We start from the raw sequence: 14295 nt of genomic DNA on the forward strand, positions 1-14295 counted from the left end.
CCCCGATGGTTTTTCTGGACGAATTCGCCCCCTATCCCTACCCCTGAGAGCGCGGAGTCTCCGGGATCTAATCTTCTCTCCCCGAATAGGACACTGGGAATTCCTAAACCGGTTGCTGTTCCTTTAAGAGTGGTTTCGAGGGCGGGCCCACAGGGTGTGGCGAATCCGGGGGTGGGTCGGGGCCGGGTTGTCCAATCCGGGAGCGGGGGACGAAAGCGGGGGCGGATCCGGCTCGGGCTGGTTGGGAAGGGTTAAAGAGGCGAGTTTGTGGGTCGCCGACGGTCCGGCTGCCCCCGCCTCCTTCCGTCTGATCCGCGCTCTCCCGCGGCTGCGCCGGCTCCGCCGCCCGGGAGACAAAGCACCGCCGCTGCCGCCGCCGCAACCGAGCAGGTCCCGGGCCATGGCCGGGCCGCTCCCCGGCTCCCGTCCCGCCACTGCTGCCGTCGCCCTAGTCCGCGCCGTGAGGTAAGGCCGGACTGGCGGGAGGACTTTCGGGCTGACCTGCGAGGGTATGCGGGACCGGGCTCGGGCCGCCATGGGCCTCGGGGTCCCCCAGCCGTCTGGAGAGATCTCTGCTGGGGATATGTCCATTTGCGATTCCACGCCAGTGGTACTTTTCTCATCAGGGACCCCAGCTCCAGGAGGCGAACTTGGCCGATGACCCTTCAGCCCCATAAAAGACCTCCGCCGCTGCGGGAACTCTGAGGACTAAAGCTCCACTTGGCTCCCACATTCTGCCGTTGACCACCTCTTCCAGGGCTCTGGCTGTCCTTTAAGGAACACACCACACACAAAAGGATAGAGGGCAGCTAGGAGCAATGGCCTGGGATGGCGGTCCTGGCTTCCTTGTGGCCCCTGCCCAGGGCAGCCCTGCACAGGAACTCTTCAGGGTTCTCAGTACATGTTTTTCTGCCTGGACCTGCCACACCCTCTCCAACATGCCCACTGCTCGGGGACACTTGTGGCAGCTGGATCCAACTCCAGGACCTGTGGTTCTGGCTTCTTTACTTGAAATGAGTGGCAAAATGCCATGCCTCAGTTTCCCCAGAGTCCTGGTTTCTGGGCAGTCTGTGTCCTTGGAGACCTGGAGCTAATTATTTGCCTTTTTTTTTAAATATAAATCTTTCTTTAAAATTTATTTTTATAAATTTATTTATTTATTTATGGCTGTGTTGGGTCTTTGTTTTTGTGCGAGGGCTTTCTCTAGTTGTGGCAAGCGGGGGCCACTCTTCATCGCGGTGCGCGGGCCTCTCACTATCGCTGCCTCTCTTGTTCTCTGCGGAGCACAGGCTCTAGACGCGCAAGCTCAGTAATTGTGGCTCACAGGCCCAGTTGCTCCGCGGCATGTGGGATCTTCCCAGACCAGGGCTCGAACCCGTGTCCCCTGCATGGGCAGGCAGATTCTCAACCACTGCGCCACCAGGGAAGCCCTATTTGCCTTTTGACAGCTTCTTGATTGAGTGTTCACTACCTGTTCAGCATTTTGCAAAATTTCTCTTCAGGATTAATCTTTTCAATTCCGAGAGGGATGGATGTTAATGTAAATGAGGCTGTGTTCTCAAGGCCCATCCAGCCTGGACTGGAGGAGGCGAGTTGGCTCTGAGACCAGAGAGGGGCTGGGTTGGTCCCCGCCAGCTTCCTGCCTGGCCAGGGACTGTTGTATTAGCAGCAGTGCCCACAGCGGACTCTGAACTTCTTGGAAAAGTGTACGAGCAGGGCGAGATAAGCGGGGGACCAGGCCCTCCCGGAGGCTGGAGACTGTGCCCTTGCTGCTTCCTGCCCTCCCCTCCTTTCTTGCTGGGCTGGAGGAGGCAGGGCCATGGGCAGAGAGGGGTCCTGTGCTGGCTGGTGACCTTGGGCTCAGGGTGGGGTGGCTGCGTGGAGGGGAGCTGCTGAGTGTGAGGGAAATTGCTCTTCCTTTGGCCTTAATGGGTGGTGAGACTCCAAGATCAGCCCCTTTGGGCTGGTTGCCTAGAGCATGAGATTCTAGGCACAGAATTGTACCTTTGGCAAGTTACTTAAGCTCTCTGTGTCTCAGTTTCCACATCCATGAATGTGGGATGGGGAAAAGACTCCTCATGGGGCTGTTGAAAAGTTTACGTAGGTAACTGTTTGGTTCATTTTACAGGTTTTTGAGCACCAACTACATGCCAGGCACTGGAATTCAGACAGAGAACCTCTGCCCTCCTAGAGCAGCAAAAATGACCCAGGTAATTTCCGGCGGCAGTATGGGAGAGTGACTAGGGGGGTCTCTTGTATACAGAGACCTCCTCCTCCTTGAGGAGGTGATGGTCAAGCTGAAACTGAAGGATGAAGAGTTGGCCATGTGAAGATACAGGGAAGGCATTCCAGGTAGCGGGAAGAGCCAGGGCAAAGGCCCTCAGGTGTTTGAGGAACACCAAGGAGGTCGGTGGCTGGAGCCGAGTGAGCAAGGGGGAAAGAAATAGGGGAAGGGAACTTGGAAGACATGGGGAAGAATGAATTTTATACTGAGAGAAGTAGGGAGCCATGGGAGGGTTTAAAGTAGGGGAGGGGTGTGATAGGGTTTAGTTTTAATAGGATCCCTCTGTGGGGGATGGATCCTCTGGGGGGCCAGGGGAGGGGCCTAGGAAGGAGTTATGATCTTACCCTGAACAACACGGACAAGGAACGGGCAATGGTGGAAGAAGGGAGACCAGTGAAGAAGCTACTGTAGCTGTCCAGGCGAGCCACAATGGGGGGCCTAGAATGGAGGTGGCAGTGAGCAGAGATGAGGCCACTGATTTGGAAGAGGTGGGGAGGGGATGAAGTGGACTTGATAAGTGATCAGATGTGGAGGTGGGGGGAAACCAAGGGCCTTTTGCCAAGACAGAGAGCACTGAGGGGAGCATTTGGAGAGGCTGAGAAGAATGTCATCAGCTACCACAGCTAAGCACGTACTATGCCTGGCACCGTGCTTAGCGCTTCTATGTAGCCATTGTGTCATTGTCACAACAACCCCGACTTAGGTGCTGTTATGATCCCATTTTACAGATGTGGAAGCAGAGGCCCAGAGAGGCTTAAAGCTTGCCCGGGGTCACACAGCCTGGACACTACAGAGCTGACATTTGAACCCAGAGAAGAGCAAGCCGAAACCAGAACTGAGCAGAGGGCAGGGAAGTGAGCAGTGGCCTGAGAGGTAGGAGGGAAATGGGGTGAGTAGGGTGGGTGGTTCCTGTGAGAAATGGGGCTGGTGTCCACATGGGAGTTGTTGGGGGGGTAGGGAGGAATCCCTCCCATTTTGCAGAGAAACTGAGGCTCAGAGAGGGGAGGCCCATGTCTGAAGTCACACAGCTCAGGGACGTAGAGCAGAGATTAAACACCCTGAGTCTTCAGGGGTTGTGGTCTTGGTCAGGTCAGCTGCTAGGTCAGGACAGGCACTAAATCATGGCTCATGTTGCTTCTTCCAGGAAGCCTTTCTTGACTGTGCAGGCTGGTGAGATGAGGTGGATTGGGTTGGGAGCAATTGCCTCCTCCGCCCTGGGTCAGTTTGCCTGTCTGGGCCCCACTGTGGCTAGCTGCTCCCTGGAGAGGCACCACCCATATCTCATTACTCCAGGTCCTAAGGCACTGCCCAGGTTGGGGAATGAACATTAACTGAGCACCCACTGCCTTCCAGCGACTCTATATACTTTGCTTCTTGAACAATGTGGCCAATGTCCTATGTAGAGTGAGATTTTGAAGCAGGAGCACAAGGTACATTTGCAGAGTGGCCACGGAAAACCCAAAGGGAGGGTGTAGCCACCTTGGGGACCCATGTGCCACCTGAGTCCTACCTGGCCAGTGTTTCCCTCATCATATACTCCTTGGAGGAAAGTGGTAAAGTCACTGTGGCCAAGTGCATAGAGTTAGATTCCTCTACTTCAAATGGGTGCACAATGCTCTCCCCCCAGCCCCTCCCTGTAAGTGTGGGCCAAGCCCTGGGCCCTTTATCTGGATTATTTTGTAACAGTCTTTTCTGCCACTGTGACTGCATCACCCACCTCTCCCCTTCCTCACTCTGCTCCAGCCTCACCAGCCTCCTCAAGCACACTAGCAGGTTCCTACCTCAGGGCCTTGCACCTGCTATTCCCTCTGCTTGGCATGTCCCAGGGGCTCCCTCCCTCACCTCCTTCAGGTCTCTGCTCAAATGTCACCTTCTCAGTACAACCTTTCTTGACACCGACCCCCCCCCCTCCTTTAAGATCAAACACTCCTTTTGTCCTTAACAGTCCTTACCCCCTCCCTATCTTATATTTTCCAGACCACTTAAGACCATCTGGCCTTTATCTGTTAAAGTACAGATAATGTACTCTATCTGTTTGTTAATTGTCTGCTCCCTTCACCTGCCACTAGCACATCAGCACCAAGAGCACAGCAACCCTCTCCATCTTGTTTACTGCTAGTGCCTAGAACAGTGCCTGGAACACAGTAGGTGCTTAATAAATGTTTGATGAATGAAGTCCCTACAGTCCTCTGAAATAGGTTCTATTTATCCCTGTTTCATGGACCCGCAAGTCAAAGCTAAGTTATGAAATCAGCAGAGCTGGAACCTGACCACAAAAGGTCAGCTGGTCTGGAACCTGGGGATGATGGAAACAGCAGCAGCTGAAATGAGGCCTGGGTTTGAATTTCAGCTCAGCCCAACTTGCTTTTTGGCCTTGGGCCAGTGACTAACCTCTCTGAACTTTGTTTCCCCGTCGGGGGTAATGCTAGTCCCTGCCACCTAAGGTTTGTTTTGCGATTAAATGAGTTAACATATATAAAATGCTTGGCATGCCCTAGGAATCCTCAACATTATTTGGGGGAGGTAGGACAGCAGGAGAGTTACCAGCCTGGCTTTTGGGGCCAGTCAGACCCGGGTTCGAGTCCTGGCTGTGCTCCTGAAGAGTTGTGTGAGTCTGGGCAGGCTGCTTCTGGTCCTTGAGCCTTAGTTTCCTCATCTGTGAAACGGGGGTGATGAGTGCTGTGGCAGCCGAGGGTGGTGTGAGATCACCCGAGGCGGTGGCTGCGTGAATAACTGCCGCCCCGGTGGGGACAGGTTCCGAGGCCCCAGGCCCCGCCGCCATGAAGCTGAACGAGCGCAGCCTGGCCTTCTACGCCACCTGCGACGCCCCGGCCGACAACGCGGGCTTCCTGTACAAGAAGGGCGGCCGGCATGCGGCCTACCACCGCCGCTGGTTTGTGCTGCGCGGCAACATGCTCTTCTACTTCGAGGACGCGGCCAGCCGTGAGCCCGTGGGCGTCATCATCCTGGAGGGCTGCACTGTGGAGCTGGTGGAGGCGGCCGAGGAGTTCGCCTTCGCCGTGCGCTTCGCTGGGGCCCGGGCCCGCACCTACGTGCTGGCGGCTGAGAGCCAGGCCGCCATGGAGGGCTGGGTGAAGGCGCTGTCGCGGGCCAGCTTCGACTACCTGCGGCTGGTGGTGCGCGAGCTGGAGCGGCAGCTGGCAGCCGTGCGCGCAGGCGGCGGCCCAGCCCCACCCCGCCGACCCCGCGCGCTCCCGCCCAAAGAGAATGGCTGTGCCGTGTGGAGCTCGGAGACGCCCGCGGCCCCCAGCCCCCGGCCCGGCCCTGAGCCCCCGCCACTGCCGCCCCGCCGGCGGGCCTCGGCGCCCAACGGGCCTCTCGACTCGGCCTCCTTCGCCCAGCTGCACGAGTGGTACGGGCAGGAGGTCAGGGCGCTGAGGGGCCAGTGGCTCCGCAGCCAGGCCCAGCCCTGAGGATAGGGCTGAGGGCCGGAACCAAGAGGAAGCGGTCAAGGCCAGCCTTGAGGCCAGCACTGGTCCTGGTTCTGGTGCCACTCCAGCCCCAGGCCCTGCTCTGACAGGCCCAGCCCTGAGACACGGGGACCTGGTCCTGAGGGCGGTCGCAGTCGGCGTAAGCCCTGAGGTCCCTGCCTGGTCTTCTCTCGGGGACTCAGGCTCGGAGAAGATGCTGGGTTCTGAGGGGTGCTGTGGGACCTCTGTCATTCAGAGAAAGCCCAGCCTTGAGGAGGCCATCGTGCCTGATGCTCAGGAGAAGCCAGGCCCTGGGTGATCCTCAAGCAGCCGGAGGGCTGGTTTTGTGGGAACTGTAGCCCCCAACCCAGCCCTGCAGGTGCCTCCGTCGCCTGTCCCAAATCACCTAGCCGACGCTTGTTGCTGGCAACAGGCATCCACTGGGGCAGCTGGGACCTGTGAGGATCTGTGGCCTGGAAGGCACATGCCCAGTCAGCGCTGGTCCAGAGGCTCCAGACTGGGCCTCACGCAGACAGGAGGCTGGGCTGGGCTACACCACACCTGGGCCTGACCCTGTGGCTCCAAGACCCGCCGGAGGAGCTGCCTGGCTGCCGCCTGCCTGCCTGCCTCCATAAGCGTGGGCTTTCATGTGTGCCCAGCACCGTGGGATGGCCTGGTCCCCGGGGCTCCCGGCCCGGAGTGAGGCCGAGGCAGCACTTTCCCCCGGGGCCTCAGCCAGGCCTTGAGGTGGTGGTGCTCCTGGGACCGTAGCGGCCCTCTGGCTTCGGGCCACATCTGTGCTCCTGTGGCAGCCCTCACGCTCTTGCAGCACTGCTTAGCCACATCCTCTGTCTTTTCCCAGAGCCAGCCTGGGGCAGGGCCTCTTGGGAGCTCGCCTGACCTCGTCCAGTCCTGGGCTGGGCAGCTGTGGCCTGAGCTGACTTTCCAGCAGGTTCCCCTAGGGAGGAGGGGCCATGAGCTGACTCACAGCCCAGAAAGGGCCCAGGTGCCAATCTGACAGGGGCAAAGAAGCAGCTACAAAGCCGTATTTGGCTTCCAGAACCCTCTCCCTCCATCACAGCCCCTCTCTGAGCGCACAGAGTCAGCCCCCTTGTCGCCCACAATATTCCAAGAGGGAGACCAGGTCTCGCTTTGCTTTGAGACCAACTTGTTTTTCACTCACTACAGTGGCCGTTCTTCATCCAGGGAGAATCTCGGGGGGCTGGGACACCCCTGGCCCTCAAGCTGGGTCATGTTTACAGTCCTCAGTGCCCCCAAATTGGGACCCCCTGAGGACACCCCTGCCCTAATCTTTATTTCCCCTGAGGCTCCCTCTTGGTGACAGACAGACGCGGCCCTTAGCCCCTTCCTGCTGGCTTTGGAGACCTTGGACCTTGGGGAAGAATGGGGAGCTGTCTGTGTGTCTGCGATCACCAGCTCACTGCTGGCTCAGTTGACTGGAGCTTCAGGTTTAATTTAAATACTTAGGGTGTTTTTTTCCCTAGCAACAAAGCTTGGTGTTTTCACTGCTTTTGTTTCTTGTTGGCTGGTGGGAAGGGATAGGGTGCCTGGTTCTGGGTTTGGCCAGTGAGGGGGGCGGGGATAGTTGGCACTGCCCCCAGGGAGAGGGCAAGGAGCCTTGGATGGAGACACAGGAACCTCAAGAATCTCACCTGGTTCTTTGCCTTCTCCCTGGCAAGCCCTGCTCTCCTGCAGGTGCTCTGGGGGTCTTGGTACGCTTTCCATGCCCCTCTTCCCCAAGTCCTCAGTGGTGGGGATGGGGATGGCAGCTCTTGTCCACAGGCTTTGGGTCTCAGGGGGTGTTAGGAACTGCCCAGTGCCCATGTCCTGGCCAGACCTAGCTGATGTGGTGAGGTGTTGGCCCCAGTCCTGGTGTAGGTTTACAAGCACTAAAGGTACAATCTCCCCCCACCCACCCCCAAAGCACAACCTGCGGTCAGGCTGCCTCCGGAGTTGGGCTGGGGAGAGATAATCAGGCAGTCTGGGAGAGGGATATAAAGGCTAAAATAAAATAAACAAAGGTTTGTCAAGTAATGGCTGGTTATATCATTCTTTTCCCCCATCAAAGTCCTGGATTGATTTGCCTGGCAGAGCCAGGGGCAGGCCCTACAGGAGAAGCGACTAGAGTGTGCTGAGTGCTCCCTGGCTGATGCTCTGTCAGGCACATTCTTACAACCTCTATGGCAGATACTGGCCCCCTTTTACAGATGAGGAATCTGAGGCTCAGAGAGGTTAAGAAATCTTCCAAGTTCACACAGCTGAAAAGTGTCAGAGCAGGGACATAAACCTCTGGAATCCTGTGGGAAAAGGCAGAGTCTTTGAGAGGAATATGAGGAAATGGAGTCCCAAAGTTCCTTTTCAGAGGGGAGAGAAGGCAGGGGTAAAGATGAGGATAAAAAGTCAACTGTGGGCTGAAGGCCTGACAATTGGGAGGGATGCCAAAGGGAAAAGCCAAAATTTGGCTCTTCTCACTGATCAGTTCCTGGTGGCTGCCTCTGGGCCTGGAGTGAGGAGGATTCCGGCACCAATGCTAGTTCAGAGGGAAATAGCCTGTGATTGATTAGTGATGTCTGCTGTGAGCAAAGGGCGGATGGTGGCAGTATTTATGCTGTATATCTGTTATCTCAGCCTCAAGTGTGTTTGCTGGGCTAATGGAGGGTTTACAGATGGGAAGGAGCTGGCCCAAGGTCATCTAGTATGATAGACTAGGCCCTAGGCCCTCTTGATGTGGATCCAGAGCTTGGTCACATGTCTCTTGCCAGCCTGGAAAAATCATGCACATTCAGGAAAATGTGGCTTAGGATGAGCAACCTACAGTCCTTGGTCTGCAGAACAAGTTCAAAGAGTGAGAAAAACACCAAGGTCAGGGAATCATGCTACTCGTGAGCAACCAGTACATGCTCAGTAATTCCTTCCACCTCTCCTGGGACCCCAGCTGACAGACGGGGTTGGGGAAGTGCCTCCCCACATAGGCTGAGTCAGGGTGCTGCCCGTGGCATTTGTGACCGCGGCCACTGCAAGGCCTGAGGCACAGAATGGGGGAAATAGCCGGAGAGGCAGCCCCAAGAGGGAGGGTCACAGGTGAGCCCTCACCTGCCTGGCTTCTTAGGAATGAAACGGGGAGGGGTGACCAGTCAGTCAGTACCTCAGTGTTGTGCGTCCACCTGCTAACAGTGTTTCCTCTTGACCCCGGGGAGGTGTTCGGGCCATGAGCCTGAGGAAGACCACAGCATCCCAGGAGTGTGACAAAGTTGAGGAAGTTGTCTTCACTTGAACAGTGTTTGGAGGATACTGTATGTGTTCAGAAGGAATATTCTGAGAAGCCACTTGGGGTAGGGGATGAGAACCTCAAGGAGGGCAATTAGGCCAGAAGTAATGGGCTCACTGCCCAACATCCATCCACGCTAAATGATTAGTCAAATTCTGTCAGTTGTGCTACTCCCATTTGATATTCAGGGACTGGCTAAACTTGACCTGCTAAAGAATGGCTGTGTGTTGGGGGTGGGTGAAATGAATGAAGGGGGTCAACTGTATGGTGATGGATGACAACTAGATTTGTGGTGGTGGTCACTTTTAGTGTATATAGATGTCGAATTATTAATGCTGTGCACCTGAAACTCATATTAAAAAAAAGATATATACAGGGAATTCTCCAGTGGTCCAGGGGCTGGGACTCTGTGCGTTCAGTGCCGAGGGCCCGGGTTTGATCCCTGGTCGGGGAACTAGGATTCCCGCAAGCTGCAGCCAAAAAAAAAGAAAAAAAAATATATGTGTCTATCTGTGCCTGACAGATAAGAGTAGAAGGGCATTCTTGCTTCTAAAAAGAGACACAATGAAGAGCTCTGGAAGTAAGCTATGTCTGAAGCCTGGAGCCATGGTAGCCATCTCGTGATCCTGAAGTAGGCCACGTTAAGGAAAACATCCCCTGCTGAGTTTAGCACACACTGGAAAATATCCTTGACCTGCTGCATCGATGGACCTGAGAACCCGCCCTTCTTCTGGAAGTCTTGTTGTTTGAGGTAATAAATGTGTAAAGCTTCGAGGGGGACTTTTTTTGTTATTTGCAGTCAGAGGCTTCCTAACGGATAAGCTTGAGTGACTGCAGCTGTTCCCTTTAAGGAGCATGGCTCTGGGTAGCCAGCCACAGACAGGGCTGTTGTCAGCTCACTGGGGTGAAGGTTTGGGCTAGAGTGGGATTCTCTAGCACAGTAGAAGGGCCACTGTTTTGCTCATCCTCTCCATGGATGCCTTCCTCTCTCCTCTTCTGAGTGGGACAAATATTGAAAGAATAGCACTCTCTGCCTCCCCCACTTGTGGCTCAGTATCTTGTATGTTCCTCAACAGGGCTGTTTTGTCTCTACTCTGGCTAGATCTGGTGCCAACTGTCCACTCCCCCCTCACGCAATCCCTCCCCAGATCACCTTACCTCACCTTACACAAACTTTGTTATGGAAAAGGCCCTGCTACTTGTCCCAACTTCTAAAGTCGCAGCATTCAAAATAACTCCTCCACGGCAGTAAAGCAATAAACCGCTTAAGCCCAGCTGCAGGCTTTGCATTTTCCGATGAGGACTGGGCCCGTGAGCTGTTTTCCACTTAGGGTTTCAAAACAGTTGCCCGCTCCTGACAGAGGGGTCAGAGCTGCCTCGGCTTGGTCTCCCCGTGCTTGGGGCCATGGCTCTGTCTGTTCTTGCCAGCTGCAGCTCTGAGAGCACTTGGGCACCGGGGCTGCTGCCACTGCCCTCTCTTCATCGTTCAGGGGCACTATGGTCATTGTTTCTCTAGCTATGGGGCCAAGAAATCCTGGGGTGGCGCCAGTAGGCCCCCTAGACTGCAGCTCCTTGAGAGCAGGGACAAGTCTGCCTCCCATGTGCCCCCAAGGCCTGGCACAGTGCCCGGCACAGGTATGTCAAAAATTGCCTCCCGTGCCCATTCAGCTCACGTGATTCTACCCTCCCTGACCACAGCTGCTTGGGCAGGAGTTGGTCCCGAGACACAAGCTGAGCCAATCAGGGTCCAGGGAATTTTGAATCAGCGGGAGTGGGTGTTGGGGGGGGTGTATGGATGGACAGACTAAGTTGGGTATGAGGCGGCCTTAGAGAGAGAACAAACAGCTCAAGATAGACTGCAGTGTTCCGAAGCCTGGTTGAATTTCCTGCCTTTGGGTTTCACAAGGTTTACTCTGGATCTTCCCAATAAACGGTTTGCACATCTTTAAGTGGATCACGATTTCTTTCAACCCAACAGTTACCGACTACACCAAGACACCCAGTGAATGTTTGTTCTGTACTCCTATGCTCTTCTGTTGCACCAGCATCCTTCGTAGGGCCTGGCACACACAGTGAGGCCAAACAAAGCAGAATGAATTAGAACTGCCTCCCATTACTGAGACCTATGATGTCTGAGTCACCTGGTTGGGGTGGGGGGGATAGTTCTTAAAATGCAGATTCCTGGGCTCTGGCTCCAGGAATTTTGGTCGGGAGGTTGGAGCAGGACCCAGGAATCTGCATTTTGAGTAGGAAACAAGGGATTTTAGAACCATACCTTAAGAAATGCTCATTTAATCTTCAAGGAAACTTATAAGGCAGTGTGGTAGCCAGCCTCCCTGATGATCCTTGCCTATTGGGGTACACACCCTTGTGAAGTCCCTTCCCACACTGAATAACGGCAAACCCGTGAAGCCAAGAGGATACTGTGGAAGCGACAGTGGGGCTTCCAAATCTAGGGTATAGAAGACACCACAGCCTCTGCCTTGCTCACTCTTAGCTGCCATGTTGTAAGGATGCTCAAGCAGCCCCATGGAGAGGGCCACTTGCAGAGGAACTGAAATGCCCAGCCAACAGCCAGCACCTGCTCACCCACCATCTGAGTGTGCCTTCTTGGAAGTGGATTCTCCAGCCCCAGAACAGCCTTCAGATGACTGTAGCCATGGCTGACAGCTTAACTGTAACCTTACGAGAGACCAAGGAGCCAGAGCCACCCAGTCAAGCCACTCCCAAATTCCTGGCCTACAGAGATTGTGAGATAAATGTTTATTGTTTTAAGCCACTAAGTTTGGGGTTGTTATGCAGTAATAGACAACAAATACAGGTAGATACTATTATGATCATGTCCATTTTACAGATAAGGGAACTGAATCTCATTAAAGGGTCCTCAGGTTACCTAATAGTAGAGAGTCAAACCCAGGCCAGGATGAGTTCAAAGCTATTATTTTTAATAACTATACCCCAGGGGGCTGGAGAAGGTCACAGACCATTAAAGAGATCAACTGTTTCATCCCTCTCATTGTTGGCCAAGGTAGTCAGGGTGGTCCCTGCCCCATCTCTACTGCTCTGGGGTTTTGAGAGGTGGCTCCAGTCTCCTGGGTACCTGCAAAGCAACACACACCCTGTGCTTTAGCTATGGAGCTCTGTCCTTTAGAGTGATTTCTAGGATAGTCATGCCAGCAGTCATGGGCCAGTCAGCCAGGTGAGGTCTAGCTTTTTCATTCCCCAGGAGATGATGGGACGTGGGGCTGCTGGCCCGATGCGAGCAGCATAATTAGGAAGAAAAGGAGGGTAGGGGTGGGAAGCAAGGACCGCAGAAGCCTGAGGTCAGGGCCTGCACTGGGAGTGGGCCCGGCCACTCTCCTTTGGTCTGCCGTCTCCTCAGGCAGATGGAACCTCCTAACCTCCTGGAAGTGCAAGTCTGACCACAGCAACCCCCTGCCTCATACCACCCATGGCTCCCCAGTGCCCTCAGGAGAAAGGCTTATTTCCCACCATGCCCCAGGGGGCTTCAGGATCTAGCCCTTGTCCCTCTTCCTCCCTGCACCTCAAATTCTAGCCTCCTTTGGATTTGTTTCCCCATGTCCTTGTCCCTGTCCCATGTCTTGCCAGCTATTCCTTCTGCTCTCCTCTTATGCTTCTCTAAATCCTATTGTCTTTCAGGTGTCAGCTGAGATGCCTCCTCCTCCAGGAAGCCTTCCGGGATCCCCCTATTCACGCTCTCGTGGTGTTTCCACCACTGAAGCACTGAGCACACAGCAGGTACTCAATCTATAGTTATTACCTGGATGAACAGTCGCCAAATTGCCCCCAGCTCAGCTCTCTCCTCCCTTCTGTTCCTTGATCTAAACCTGCCTCTGCCTGTAAGGCCTCCCCTGCCTTCTCATTCCTCTCTGGTCTCTCCACTCTTGCTCTCCCATGGTCCCTAGTTCAGAATTCCACATTTCTGTGTTTTTGCTGCATTTTCCACTCCAGATGGACAGCGACTGCAGACACAATGTCAACACCAAAGCTAATAATGGTCCAGAGGGAGCTTTGGTTCCCAGAGCCCAGGGGGCACCTACTTCTACAGGTTCTTAGGTGACTTGTGTGTGTCAGATGAGGCTTCCTCCTCCACTCCTGCCCCCACCTACAACCCACGACCACATCCTGAGGATTTCTGACTTCTGACCTCCGGAGCTGCAAACCGAGTGTCCAAAAGGCCTGTCTTTGGCTTTACTTTGGAGCAATTAGTTACCCTAACCAAGGAGGAGTTCACTCATCATTTCATTCCCACTGCAAGGACGTGTGGAAAAACTGGGGTGATCAGAAGGTTTCCAGACAAAGAGGAAAGGTCTGTCTTGGGATGCCACGTGCCCTTGGCTCACGGGTGAATAATGTTTAATGCCACTTAGGGAACTCTCTTGACATTATTGGTCAAGAAAAAACAAACCTCCTGCAGCTTGATACACAGAGAGACTCACCATCATGGGTTGAAGGAACCCAACCCCCACTCATGAAAACAGTACGGAACACTGAGCCCTTATGTGCCACACACTGTCTTATGTGTTTTACATGCATCATCATTCCTGATAATGACCCTTTGAGTTGGCTGCTGTGATACCCCCATTTTACAGATGGGAGACCGAGGCCCTAGTTATACAGCTGGGAAAGGGGCGCTGCTGTGTTGGCCACCAGAAAGCCCCTCTTGGCACTTTTCCATCAGGAGTCTAGAGGCACCCGCCACTCACACACTCCACTGAGGTGGGCACAGCTTGTAAACTGGCTGGTCTTAGGGCCACGGCCTGTGGCCCCCGATTGGGGCAGGGCACAGTCTCAGCTCCTCAGATCTAGACCCCAGAGTCTAACTAGCTTCCACCTTCTGCAATGAGTGGAACATGTATTCCAATCCTTCCATCTTCCTTTGTTGGAGCCCACAGCACAATCACCAACCGAGATGCCCACAGGACCTGGGCAGGTGGTGCAGGTGCAGACAGAGGCAAATCATGGGCACATGTCCTAATGGGGAGGGCCACTCCCCAGCTAGCTGCTGTCATGTTGGAATTTGGGCCCTGTGTGGCCAGATCTTACTGTTTTCCAGTGAAGCCAGTAATCAAGATTTTTAATGAAATTAGAACATTCTTTAACGCCATACACAAAAATAAACTCAAAATGGATTAAAGACCTAAATGTAAGACTGGATACTATAAAACTCTTAGAGAAAACACTCTTTGACATAATCGCAGCAGTATCTTTTTCGATTCGTCTCCTAGAGTAATGGAAATTAAAAAAAAATAATAAACATATGGGACCAA

General features: G+C 54.4%; 1 protein-coding gene across 1 annotated transcript; it reads left to right on the forward strand.

Moving 5' to 3' along the window:
- The first annotated feature begins 269 nt into the window (after nucleotides 1-269).
- Nucleotides 270-7766, forward strand: PHETA1 (PH domain containing endocytic trafficking adaptor 1). Its single transcript, XM_060170869.1, has 4 exons — nucleotides 270-465; nucleotides 2129-2210; nucleotides 3013-3157; nucleotides 5039-7766. The coding sequence occupies exon 4, from the start codon at nucleotides 5065-5067 to the stop codon at nucleotides 5716-5718; it is 654 nt and encodes a 217-aa protein (XP_060026852.1). The 5' UTR covers nucleotides 270-465; nucleotides 2129-2210; nucleotides 3013-3157; nucleotides 5039-5064; the 3' UTR covers nucleotides 5719-7766.
- Nucleotides 7767-14295: the final 6529 nt, after the last annotated feature.

The sequence above is a fragment of the Lagenorhynchus albirostris genome, chromosome 14 (assembly GCF_949774975.1).
Source record: "Lagenorhynchus albirostris chromosome 14, mLagAlb1.1, whole genome shotgun sequence".
In the NCBI taxonomy this organism is placed as follows: Eukaryota; Metazoa; Chordata; class Mammalia; order Artiodactyla; family Delphinidae; genus Lagenorhynchus; species Lagenorhynchus albirostris.